This window comes from Mustela erminea, chromosome 11 (genome assembly GCF_009829155.1).
Source record: "Mustela erminea isolate mMusErm1 chromosome 11, mMusErm1.Pri, whole genome shotgun sequence".
Lineage (NCBI taxonomy): Eukaryota > Metazoa > Chordata > Mammalia > Carnivora > Mustelidae > Mustela > Mustela erminea.
This window is the reverse complement of record NC_045624.1, coordinates 89,933,552-89,947,369: the sequence shown is the minus strand read 5'-3', so window position 1 is coordinate 89,947,369 and position 13,818 is coordinate 89,933,552. Positions and strand designations below refer to the sequence as shown.

Sequence of the window (13,818 nt, the reverse complement as noted above, 5' to 3'; positions counted from 1 at the left end):
TCTAAAGAAAGGGCCTGGGTGTGCACTTCTCTCAAACATTTAATGGGTCTGAAAACTGAGGCAGGAATCTTAAGTATTTTGTCCAGGGTCCCATTGAATTCCTGACTTCTGTTCTCTCGCTTTTTCTTAGTACCTTTTGCTCGTCCCTAATCCTTTCGGGAGGAAGGGGATAACTAATAATTAAATAAGGACAAACATAAAAGTACAATTCGTTGATACTGTCCTTATCAGAATATTATCCCTGCTTCAGTGTTGTTCGATATTTGTGGATCTTTACCGATGCCATTCTCAGCTTCGTGAAGGTCCGTGTTGGCATTCTTTGAGTTGGTCTCAGTGTACAGTGCTCTTAACAAAGCACCACAGCCTCGTCCCCACTTCCCAAATATTCCGAGCGGTTTCTGGGTTAGTCTGCAAGCTGCCACCATTAATTCTTGGGCAGAGCAGAAGCTGAGAAAACGGGTTCTGTATTTCTCAAAGCTTCTTAAATTCATCTGCGTAATACTTGGCCTCTGTCTTATGTAGGTTTTAGAAAAACAGGCCGAATGCATTGTTCTTTTTATTTTCTCCCCTTTCATTTTTCAGTTTGCTTTATGTCAGCAAAAATTCTTTAATACCTCTTCTGCATTTTACTGGAAGAGTAAGCTTCTCTAGCTATTCATTGAGATGAAGGCTTATGCCTAGAAATTTCATTTTGATTAAATTAATAGCTTGTGGAAACAATGCCACCTTTTACTTCTGACCTTGAATTTACAAGCGTGGAGGAAATTTTCAGCAGTAATGCATACCCCGTAAGTTAAAAAGCAAAAGGCATATTATGTGTCATGTAAGTAATTTTGAGACATTCATTTTTCTTGAAGCAAGTCAGCTTGATTTCTGTATTGTGGGCTTAATTTGTGGTGTGTGTGCATTTTGTGTGTGTGCTTCCTAGACTCATGAAACTGACTTTCCTTTCAGGAGGACAAAAAATGCTTCATCTGCAATTCACAAGATCCTTATCATGAGACCCTCAACCCTGACAGTCATCTCATTGAAAATGTGGTCACTACATTTGCTCCAAACCGCCTTAAGATTTGGTGGCAATCCGAAAATGGTATGTGCTTGGTGTGTGATTGGTCACCTGGAAGGAGTTTACAGGCTCCTGGGTATTTGTAATCTTGATTGGTTTGTCTGCCCTATAATTATGGCCTTTGGCAGATTTACTGCCTAGCACTAACTTTTCTTGGTAAAATCTGATCTTTCTTCCTCAAGTATGCACTTTCTGTAAGAAAGAAGTCTTTGATGCTAGACCAAAGGAGTATTTTGTAGCCCTCATCCTGAGGGGAGTCTTTGTGGGGGCGGCTGTATCTGTTGGGGATGTGGAAGGCCCTGCACAGCCCTAAATCTTCCATAAAATATGGCATCTTTCATTTTGATCAACCCCAAAGGAAAAGGCAAAAGCAGCCCCCCTACCATCAGCGTCCTTCCCTCTAAGAAAATCAGTAATAGTACTGTGACTCAGCACTAGGTCTGAATTTTTCAACGACTCTGTCAACCTAGATATGACCCCCACTCAATTTCTCTAGTGAGTATGTGAAGCCAGCTCCTTTTTCCTTTCTTTGCCTTGGGGTTTGGGTTTAATTTTTTTTTTTATGTATTTTATTTATTTGACACAGAGAGAAAGATCACAAATAGGCAGAGAGGCAGGCAGAGAGAGAGGGGGAAGCAGGTTCCCTGCTGAGCAGAAAGCCCAATGTGGGGCTCGATTCTAGGACCCTGAGATCATGACCTGAGCTGAAGGCAGAGACTTAACCCACTGAGCCACCCAGGTGCCCCGGGTTTGGGTTTAGTAAATTCATCAAATTTGGTGTTATTTCACTGGGAAACTAATCCCCCATTAGTTTTGCATCTGTGTCAAACTTGAATGCTGAACTTTGGGAAATAAAGGTAGAGTTACTGTGTCTTCTCAATAACAATGTACCATTAGATCTTCCAAAAAATTATGAGAATTCTGGATCTCAAAGCTGTAAACCTAGGTTTGGCCATAGAGAACATGGATTTGACTAGTTCACTCTCTTACATATGCCCTGTCCCTGGGAAGCTTTTGGAGGCTTGCTGTCATGTAACTTTCTATAAAGAGGAACTCCCTTACTGGACTTCCTTGTCATTGACTATGAAATTATCCTTGCTTTTCAGAAGACTCTTGGGTTCTGGGGAGAGTTGATTGATTATTCATTGGTCAACCTTGGGACTGCATTGGTTACCAGTTTGAGATAGTCTCGTCCTCAAAAGGTGTGTCCGTCCATTAGAGCCTTACCAATTCTTACAGGAGGTTATCTTGGTTGATAGTTGAATGTGATAGAGAAGTTTCTGTAAGTCTGTACTCCAGTCACGGAGGATTTCTGAAAGAGCACAGCGCCGCTTCCAAACAACAGGAGCGTGTCCCGACTGCCCACATTCTTCCAGTGACATGAAAGGACAATTAGAAGGACACCTCAACTTTCGTATCAAGTTGATAGACAGTAATATTGTTCATCATGTGCTGTAGTGCCGGGGGAGGGGAGGGTTTTTCTTAGTTGCTTCAGGAGTTCACCGATATCTGCCACTTTGAATTCGTGGGGCAAGAGGCCAAAGGCCAGAAAGAAGGATTTTCAAGGCGAGGCGCTTGTGTTCTCTGTCCCAAGAGATTCAGTGAGGTTAGCTGATGCCTAGGCTTCAGAAAGTCAGATTGGTTGTTACTGCCCCCATCCCCTCCTTGGTGTCCTCATTATTAAAGATGTTCTTTCTGGATGTGATTTTATCCATTTTCTGTGAGTTTCATCCAAGTGGAGCTTTAGGTGGCGGCCTTAAATTACTGGTGTTCAGGCATCGAAATGGGCTTGGAGGGCACAGCTACTTTTCAGAACCCTTCCTGGGGAATCTACCCCTAGGTCTGACAGAAATCAAACACGCTTTGAAAGAATCACCCTTTTTTTTTCTCTGTGGATTTTTCTTCCCTTATTAAAAAAAACTGCAGTGCGTTATCAGGTTCTAAATCTAAAACGGAATGTGTTTTTAGGGCGCCCAATGCAGCGTATGTTCTTATGTTACAGAAAGGGTCCTAGTCTTGTTTGCACTTTACGTTATTTTGTTATCTCTTCATTTTGAACAAACACTGCAGGTGTTTAAAAGCCTGGGAGAGAAGAGACACATGGGAGCTGAGCTCACCTTCCACTCCGAAATGTCCAGAGTCGGTTTATAATATGGCCCTTTTTAATAAGTTAGATAAGGTTGGTTAGTGTGATTATAATGTTTTTCTTTAACATTCCAACTAACTCATATCCGTTTCAGTGACCACCCCCCCACCCCCTACAACTGGCTTGGCGGTTGTCCAGTGGGAGAGTTTATTTCAAAAGTCCTACTGATTTCCTGAAAATACACCAGCTTGTGACATGATTCATTCTGACACATTCCTGTCTTCCTGCCTTTAAGACTTCCTTTGCTATAGAAGGTGGACCCCCTGAAGCTCTCTCCAACCCAGCAAACAGGGAAAGGTCTCCTTTAGCAAAGAGGCAGCCTGGAGGGCTGGAGGTATTGGCGAGGAGGAGGGAGGTACTTTCCATCTCTGGAATTCCAGTGGCCTTTTTAGTGTGTTAACGTGGGACTGACCCACCCTCAGGGCCTGGTGTGAAGGCTGGTTTGTTTGTTCAGGCTTCCCCCAAAGGGAAGATGTTAGTATTTGTTCTGGGCCGGTGTATTTATTTGAGGGACTCTTTGTCTCTGGCATTGTTTTTCGGTGGTGGGGATGCATCCAAAGGCTTCCCCGTCGGGGATAGTTCTTTCTAAATGGGAGCATAACTAATATGCGTGGTAGACTCTTATTTATTTTCTTTGCTGCTGCATTAAAAAAAGGGATATTTGTGTTTTGCCTGGAGGAGGCTTAGATCCCCTGCTTTAAGCTGCAAGCTGAACCCCTACTGTGCACAGGAAGTGACCCCCTCCTTCCCCTTGAGAGCCTCTTGGCTTAGAGGGAGGGGGAGATGTTTTACTTTCTCCTAAGCAAAAGCTGCCTTTCTTGACAGCAACTAGAGGCAATCTGCCGGATGTCTTGTTCCGCTCAGCAGATTCAATGTGTCGAGCTCTGGAACCATTTGTGGAGAACTGGGAAAGCCTTCTGATTTGCGCTTTACCTCCTACGCCAAGGCAGGTTTCCTATCTGTAGCTTCGCTTTCAGATAGACGGCAAGGAGGATTTCTGTGAGGGGCATAAAGAGAATTTGAGACAACAGTCCCAACTGTTCACAGATGTCTCTGTTTACTATTTCCTTTTTGTTATTTCCAAAAAATCTCCTATAGGTGTGGAAAATGTAACGATCCAACTGGATCTGGAAGCAGAATTCCACTTTACTCATCTCATAATGACTTTCAAGGTAAGGAGTTCGTCACTTTCTCACAAATGACACATGGAGAGGCGCCGTGTAATTCCCTTTTTGGTATGGCTCTCTGTTGAGAGTCGGCCTAAATGGGAACTTAAATATTATTGTTGCCATAAATTGGGATCATTGAGCAGCTTTTTAAGATGGGCACAAATTACTATGTTCAACAAATACTCTATCTTCGTGGCAAGCAGGAGAGAGCGAGCCTCTATTCTAAGGTAATTCAACTGTAAACTTTTAATTAGATCTCTTTTTATTTCCCCACGGAGAGAGGCAGCTTTGACTCTCTCCCAAACCACAATAAAACATCTGGAGAGTAAATCCCTGATCCCTTGTGTTGATGTTTTAATGCTGAGTTTGGTAACTGAAAAGGAAGTGTTTTATCTTTAGTTATCAAGGGCTTGCAAAATTTGTGGGAACAGTTCTGCAGTTCCTTAAGAAATGCGTATGCTTTCTTAAATGTGGATTTTCTCATCCTTTTTCTTTTAGAGATGTAAAATGACTCCGGGGCTGGGGAATTTCTCTGGACAAAGTCCCTTTGTTTCTTCATAAGCAGCTGCCTGGAAATGACAGACTACTCATGACTTAAAGTACACGTTGATGCACATAAAACCCATAATTTACCTCCCACTTCTCAGATTAAAACCACTTTGGCTAGTTTTTGGTGGGGGGCTTGAGCTGCACCGTCTCAGGTTAGGAAGAGAGGTGCTGGGGAGGGAGTAACTGCGTGGAAGTTTCGGGAGGCCGAGGAGCATGGAAAGGCATGAAAGTCAGACCACAACTGGGAGGGATGGTGGACTGCTGGTTCCCAGGCCTGAGCCCCTCATCCCCTGCCATCCTCACCCCCGGGCCCCCAGAGGTGCTGTTGCTGCTGGACAGGAAGGCTTCCACTGTGACACTTGATACGGGGGGAGGTCCGGGCTTTCACCAAGCAAATCAACACCGAGCCTCCTCCCTTCATTAACTGCGGCCAAGCCCAGCTTGGTCATTAGAAGTAAAACTCGGCCATGCCCAAAGACGTTACCTTCATGTCTAAAATAGAATTATCATTATTCCCGTCAATGGCCCTATCTTTTACTTCAGAAAGGGCATCTGTGCCTCCATGGGTCGTTCTGAGTTTGCGTACACCCAGAGGTCCTTGGGGTACATGTTCTGTCATTAAATACCCATTTGACTGAGTACGGTGGGCCAGGGATGAAACCGCGCAAGTGCGGAGGGTCAAACAAGCGGGGACACAACAGAGATGTGAGGAATGGGTACAGGCAGTCAGGCTGCCGTGGGTGAGAGAGGACGCCCCCTGCAGGTTCCAGCTCCCGTGTGACAAGCAACATGTATGGGGTTGGACAGGCTTGGGCGTAGATCCCCACCCTGCCCCTTTCTGGCACATGCGGCTGGGGCCTCGGCTTCCTCTTTGGAAGGAAAAGTGGGAGGAATGAGAAGCCCTGCACTGGGGGGGTTGTGTGACCTAGCCCTCCGCTGCGGGAGAAGGCATTGTCTTGCTACCTGGCCTCTAATGGGAATGCGATCATTTTTTATATATTCGGATGCTTGGATAAGCGGGTCAAGGAATTCAGCCATCTTCTGTTTGTAAGAAAGTGCCCGAGGCCCTGCGGGAGATTTTAAAGATCTTATGGTTGCTTTTCTGTAGGACCTTCCCACCCTGGTAGGGTTGGGGGGGCAGGGACTGGCAAATAACTTACGTCACGGAGGGTGCTAAGCGCTCAGCAGAAGTTCAGAGAATATACGTTCTGAGCATGGAGGAGGGCGAGATTCCTCGTAGCCTGGGCTAAGGGTGAAAGTTTCATGAAGAGAGATCAGGACTGCATTTGACCCGGGCCAGGAAGGGTGAGCAGGATCTCAGTGGGAGGAGGTGGCAGAAAAGGCGTTCTTGGCAGAGGACAGCGTCTGAGAGCAAAGTGCTGGTGGTGGACAGTTCGGGCGGGTTTCGTTGGGCGTAGATTTGCCTGGAGCTCCAGGCCGTGAGGGGGCGAGAAGAAAGATGACAGTCAGAAGGACCGGGACTCTTGGCTGAGGAGTGTGTGCCATAGAGGAAATGGGGAACCATTGACAGGGAGATGAGACTATTTAAGGAAGGTGGCCAGAGAGGAGGCAGAGGAGGGCCTGGGACAGTGAGCACAAGGGCTCATGGGGAGGCCCTCGTTGAAGTCTGTGCTGGTGAGGGGGCTCACCTAGGAGACTCCTGGGGTTCATGCAGAGGCGGGCCTGACTCTCACATAGGAGGGAGTCGCCCCTGCCATCCAGGACATCCTGGAAGTACTACCAGAAAAGCTTCTTCAAATCACACACCTCCCCTTGTTGCCCTACTGTTCTCTCTGCTGCTCCTACCCTTGAGAATTATCGCCCACTACCATGGGGGTCCTCAGTTGGGCCCTTTTGGAATCAAAGGTTCAGCCACGAATTGGAGAAGGATGAGAAGCAGAACAACAGGAGGGCAAGGAGAAGGATGAAGCCAAGATCTCTTGGATGTCCAAGCTGAGTAAGCAGGAGCATGGCAGTAGGGCGACCGGAGTGAGGACGGTGGCGGGTGGTGGTGAGGAACACAGGTTTGCTGTGGAGAGAGCTGCTTGCTAAGGGGATTGGGTTTGGGGTTGGGTTCTGTGAGCCAGCGAAACTCTTGTAACGTATACACAGTGGGCTTTGGTCCATAGCCAGAAGTGGCCAAAATCGTAGCTCTTTCATGGAGTAGAAATTCAGAGGTAGCTGTGCCGCAGGGTGAGCCCCGAGCAGGTTGATGAATGAGCGAAGAGTGTGGAAGGGCCTCCATTCTGAACATGCCAGTGTTTTCCTGGGTTCTAGCAGCCTCCTGAGTCCACAGGAAATCGGATCGCTCTGTCAATGGCCCTTAGGGACTCAGAAGCTTCCAGAAAGGAGGGAGAAAGAATCACAGCCAGCACTGGCTTACAGCGTTTTCTCTCTGCTCCCTTCTGACCCGGAGACATTAGGCTGGTCTATCCCCAGATGTCATCACCCAGGAGGCAGGCCTCATGGGGAGTTTGTCTTGGCTGATGTAGTTATTGGGGCTTTCCCCCCTTAATATAAACTCCTTCGTCATGTAGTCTTGAATTTAATAAAGTACCATTTTCTTATATTCCTGAACAGGTAAAAAAGTAAAAACCCAAGCAACTAGTAAGTGAATAAGTCAAAGAATCTGTCCAAATATGACCTTCTGTTTTATTACGCCTGTCTCCTTTGATCCATGCAAAAGACTGTCAGGATTATTAAGGAAGGCAGAAGGAGGTCTGGGAATGGACTGGTCTCCCCATTAGTGGTCACCCAGATTTCTCCCAAGCGTCGGTTTTAATTCAGAAGGGAAGGTCTGTTCAGCTTCTGTTCGCTGGGCTGGCTCCTCGGCCCGCGTTTCCCCTCAGTGGAATGTGCCATGTGCCTCATCTCTTCTTTCCACCCTCCCAAATCTCCATCCTGCCTCAGTTTCCAGGAATCTGGCCTTTGTATCCCATCCTCCGTGACATCCACTTGTCGGTCTGCTGTGATGCCGTCAGCCAGTGAGGCAGAAAGATGGGTTTGGGCCTCGTTCAGCCTGGATTTGAATCTAAACTCTGCCTCTAGTTGGCAAGTCCATGAACGTGTCTGAGCCGCCATTTCCCACGTGTAAGAAGAGTGTGTCTCAAGGGTGTGTTAGTTTCCTGGGGCCTCCGTAAGGCAGCTTAAATCCCACGAGTGTCTTGTCTCACAGCTGTGGAGGCTTTACGGGCAAGATCCAAGTGTAGACAGAGTTGGATTCTCCTGCGACTTCTTTCTTTCCTTGGCTTGGAGATGGTGGTTTTTCTTCTCTCTTCCCTTGGTCTTCCCTTGGACATGTCCGTATCCTAATTGCTCCTGCTTATAAAGAATGCCAGTGTGGGATTAGGGCCCACTGTAAGACTTCATTCTACTTTAATAACCCAGATACATTCACATTCTGAGGGACAAGGGGTTAGGTCTTCAACATAAGAATTTGGGGAGGACACCGTTGGGCCCATAACAGGAGGTTAAGCAATGATGTAATTCAGTTGCCTGGCACCACTCTTTCCTGCTTTGGCTAGCCCTGTGCTGATGCCTTTTCTGGAACAATGACTTTGGCTCTTTTATCTTGTCTTTTGCTTTTCGGGGGGAAGTCATACCTTTGGGGGTTTCAAATACCGTGATTTCCAAACAGTGCCAACAGTGATTTCCAAATCCATGGTTCAAGCTCTGTTGGTGCACCTGGGTGCCAGACCGCTATTTCTGGTTGTCTGCTGGGTGTCCCCTTGTGGATGCCTCACGTGTAACTAGTCCAAAACCAAAAGCCTGCCTTCTCTTCTGGGCTTTGCTATTAGCACAGTGTCACACACACACACACACACACACACACACACACACAGTCTCTCCAAGCTCAGGTGCCCCTGTTTCTTTCCTTCCCTCCCTTTCCACTGAAACCTAACAGATCACCAAGTGTGATCCAATATATTTTACTAAATTCTCTTAAGTTTTCAGAGCAATTGCATCCTTTCTGTCTGACCATACTATCATGCTTGAGTTAAGACCTTCATCTTTTTTTCTCTCAGTTGGTTTCCTTATCTCTTGGTTTCTTTTGTTTCTGGTTTTTCTGTGTCCGATAATTGTGCCCCAGGATGAATTTTCTTTTTTTCTTTTTTTAAGATTTTATTTATTTATTAGAGAGAGAGAGAGAGTGCGTGCGCGTGCACACAAGCAGGGGCAATGGCAGACAGAGAGGGTGGAAGAAGTAGGCTCCCCACTGAGCAGGGAGCCTGATGTGGGACTCGATCCCATGACCCCAAGATAATGACCTGAGCTGATGGCAGATGCTTAACCGACTGAGCCACCCAGCTGTCCCCAGGATGATTTTTCTAAAGTACAACCTGATCATTTCATTCTGTCCAGTCCAGTCTTTTGGTGCTCCCCTTTTGCGGCATAAAGGTAAAGGAAAGGCCTGCACATGGCCAGCAAGTTCCTTCCTCTCCTGTCCTGGTCAAGCTCTTCTGCCGCCTGTAGCCCCTCCGCCCACTGCCTGGAAGACACTCACCCTTCCAGAATCCAGTTCAAGGCCAACTTCTCTCTGAAGAATTCAAAGAATGCGCACGCACGCGTGTGTGTGTGTGTGTGTGTGTGTGTGTGTGTGTGCTGTGTGCGTGAAAACATCCATCAAACAACATTTGCCATTTTAAACCTTTTTAAGTATACAATTCAGTACCACTAGGTGGCTTCCCAATGTTGTGCCACCATCACCACTCTATTTCCAGAACTTTTTCATCACCCCAAATATAAACTCTACCCATGAAGCAATAACTCCCCATTGCCCCCTCCCCCAGCCCCTGGAAACCTCTAATTTACTTCCCGTCTCTGCAGACTTGCCAGTTCAAGACCTTTCCTGTCCGTGGAATCCTACAGGATCTGTCCTTTTGTGCCTGGCTTCTTTCACTGAGTAGAATGTTTTCGGGGTTTATCCATGATGTAGGAGTATCTGAATTTTTTTATGGCTGAATAACATTCTCTTGCATGTCTATGCCGTGTTTGGTTTATCCATTGGTCTTGGATGGGTCCTTGGCTGGTTTCTGCCTTTGGGCCATTGTGAACTATGCCGCCATGAACATTCTCATCCGAGTATCTGAGTCCCCATTTTTGGTTCTTCGGACAGTGGAGTAGCGAGGAGGGGAATCGAAGGATTCTGCAGCTTCTCAAGTTAGTCCTTGCTTCCTCTTGTCCTCCCAGAGCACACTGTAGGAGACTGCTGTGATGTTTCGTATCCTGAATGATGGAATGAATGTGCTTCCTGGGCCCGTCTGCAGCCTGCAGACCACAGTCTGTACTGAGCGGCGGTCAGCGCCCAGCTGTCGAACGATTACACGAGCAAACCGAGCAAGCGGGCAACCTAACCGGTCCTGTGATGGGTGCTGACCGACTCATCCAAAGAGTGTTAGCTATTAAGTCCCGCTTATGGTCAGCTTCTAAGGAGAAGCAGCTGACTGATCTCTGTTAGGGTGGGAGGAAATGCAGCGTTTCAGGGCTCGACACTTGTCGGCGAGAGGACCCACCGTGCACCGGCCTAAAGTTTCTGAAATCCTGCCACAGTCCTAGACACCAACCACACGCTGGCAGGATTTATGGCGAGCAGCTGAGTGATAGGTTCATCTGAGTTAAAAAAACAAAACAAACAAACAAAAAAGTATAGATCACCAATAGAAAACATCAAACGAGCCTTCTGTTCCCCACCTTTAGACATTCCGTCCGGCCGCTATGCTGATAGAACGATCGTCCGACTTCGGGAGAACCTGGGGCGTGTACAGATACTTTGCCTATGACTGCGAGAGCTCGTTTCCAGGCATCTCCACCGGCCCCATGAAGAAAGTGGATGATATAATCTGTGATTCCCGCTATTCTGACATTGAACCCTCAACCGAAGGAGAGGTTTGTTTGCTTTTCTTGTTTTACATTCTACTTACAAATCCTTTTTGATCATGGCAAAAATACCCATTACTCTTGTATCTATTTTTAGGTGATATTTCGTGCTTTAGATCCTGCTTTCAGAATAGAAGACCCTTACAGTCCAAGGATACAGAGTAAGCTTGTTTTCGAATAAAAGCTTTGATGGAAAAACAGCAATCATGGAAGAACTCCTACCCAGAACACTGTTACCCCAAATCTAAGCATTCAGTGCTGAATCCACCCTCTTTCTTTCCTTTTATCTCCACAATACCCAATCAGAGGCCCTTGAAATTGGCAGGAATCAAAGTCCTCCCGGATGGGGAACACATTTTGATTAGAGTAAAACATTTAAGTCATAAGTACTGAAACAATTATGCTGGTTGTAATACCTTATTTTATTGCTCAGTATAATATATATGTATATAAATATATATATATATGTTATATAATATATAACTTGTATATTACATAAGTCATAATTTGTTATATATTACTTATGTATTATATATTATATAATATATATTATATAATATATATTATAACTTATATAAGTCATATAACATATAACATATAACTTATATATAACATATATAAGTTATATGTTATATATTGTGTATGTTATATAATATATAATTTGTATATATTATATAATATATGTATATATAAATTAGGGTACAGATTAAGCTGTTGTAACAGAGTGTCCCCAAACATTCAGTGGCTTGAATTTCTCTCTTACGAAATCATCCAGAGGGCTTTCCAGAGAAGAACGGTAGGTCATCTGCTACATGTAGGATTACCACATAAAATAAAGGCTTACACCCAGTTAAATCTGAATTGGAGGTAAATAGCAAGTTGTTTTTTAGTATAATTATATCCCATGGAATATTCATGACTAGTACAAGGACATCCCATGCAATATTTATGGTTGGTGTGACTATGTCCCATGTCATATTTAAGACAGACTTTACTGACCAAAATATTATTTATCTGAGATTCAAATGTAACTGAACAACTTGTATTCTTATTGCTGCATCTGGCAACCCTAGCCACTAGAGCAGCCATGTTCCTTCTGTCTCCTAGTCTTTACTCCTAGCAGGTTGGAGCTGGCCCCAACCTATGGGGTGGGAGGCAGCGAAGGGCAGATGACGTGGGAGCTGCTCACGTCCCACTGGCCAAATTTACTCACGTGGCCAACCTCAAGACACACTGGGAAACCTCTAGCAAGGTGGCCGTGTGCCCTCTCACACTCTTGCCGGAGGCTTTTCTTGTCAAAGGAAGGAAAGAAGAAGGAGTACTGGGGGGAAATCCAGGTGTCAGCCGTGCTCAATACGCTTGTATTTCCATTTAACAGATGAGAAAACTGAGGCTTAGAGAGTTGGAATAATGTGCGTAAGGGGACAGTCAGATCGTGAACCCATAAGTTATGATTCTAAATCTAAATTTGGAAGCTTTCTAGCATGTAGCAGCCATGCTTCAGTCGTTACAGAATTACATTTTGATCATCTTGGAAGGCAAAATATGCGCTAATTAGAAGAAGGGGGTTTGGAGTCTGGCAGCCCTGGGTTTCGATCCCAGTTCCAGGAGATCACAGTTCTGGGACCTGGGGCAAGTAATCTGCTTAAACCTGGTTTATTTTAGAATCTGTTTTTTCAACTGTACGTACATATAGTAATACTGATTTGAACATCATTATGGAGGAAAAATGAGTTCTAGAAACGACCTTCCAACGTGCCTGACCCACAGAGAGTAGTCAGTGAATTGAAGCCCCTGCTGCTTTTCATGTTGTCTCAAGCCATGGCCTGGGTCTTGCGTACCTGGTCCCCGTACCTCAGAGTGAGGGGATGAGACTCCTTCTCCGGCTACTAAGGCGTAGGCCACTGAAGAGAAGAAAGGCTGATTCTGCTGATGGTGTCCAGCTGCAGACGGCCCTAGTTGAACCCAAGGCACCATAGAGCCTCCCAGTGCAAAGCATGCAAGAGTAGAATGGAAAACATCCAGGAAATATTGCCAGAAAAGGGCAGTTTCCCCACTTAAATTAATTTTACATGCGGCCCAGACCGTCTCTGGTCTGTAATCTGCTTGTTCATTCTATTACAAAACCAATATTTATGGTATATCCAGCCCTGTGCCATTTCTGAGTGAGCTCTGGGAGGCGTCCCCTCCCTGCTCTCAAAACCCGGTTATGAGAAACGTCCACATGGCGTCCGCAACACATACCCCACGGCATCCTACAAGGACTCACGGTCTGCTCCTTCTTGGACGACATTTGCAAAACTTGGGGAACATGTCACCATCATAATTCTCTGGTCTTTTGTTGTTGAATGGCCTCAGAAAATCTTGCCTGTGTTCGAGAGGCACCCGTTTTAACTGCTGATGCTCTCAATCGCCTTTGTGCTCTACAGAACAAGGAAAGTCTCTTTGGTTGGCCCTGTTGTTGAGACCTGGGGCCTCACTTCAAAAGCGAGTCTTGCCCACGCCAGCAGGTCCATGTACAAGGCTTGGCGGTCGGTAACTGTGCTGGGAGAGCGGAGAAGGGACATATTTGCTCTTCCGTGGGCTCCCACAAGGATCGGTTCAGGGGCTCCTAAACACTCTGGCCGTTCTATAGCTTTGTCATCGGGCCTCTTGTCAGTAGATACTTGTCTTCATTCTGTGTGTGGGAGGAAATGTTGGCATTCACACATTCCAGCCAGCTAAGTCGTACCACGCTTTCTCTGTTCCATTTTTGATTTTACAAAGAGCCTAAGTTCAATGCAGGGACTCATGGACTGTCCCTTTCAACCCACAGCTGTTAGGCTGCGCATGTATTATAAGTCATTAAAATTGTATTCGGGCTTCGCGAGTCTCTGATGCCCTGTGCCAGCGCCTTGTCCTGTGGGGCAAACGAGAATGCATCAGCACCAGGGAGAGTAAAGCTTAGGGACAATTTCAGGCTACACAGGGGAGGACTGATGGACTGATGAGTCTTTCCAGATCCACTTCAG

The 13,818-nt window shown here is 46.0% G+C and overlaps 1 protein-coding gene across 1 annotated transcript in view; it reads left to right on the top strand.

Annotated features, from left to right (window-relative positions):
* Window positions 1–13,818, top strand: part of LAMB1 (laminin subunit beta 1) — a 67,498-nt gene that overhangs the window by 3,157 nt on the left and 50,523 nt on the right. Inside the window, exons 4-7 of the mRNA XM_032306029.1 lie at window positions 955–1,090; window positions 4,311–4,384; window positions 10,628–10,816; window positions 10,905–10,968. Of these exons, the coding sequence (XP_032161920.1) occupies window positions 955–1,090; window positions 4,311–4,384; window positions 10,628–10,816; window positions 10,905–10,968 (463 nt within the window). The remainder of the gene's footprint in view (window positions 1–954; window positions 1,091–4,310; window positions 4,385–10,627; window positions 10,817–10,904; window positions 10,969–13,818) is intronic.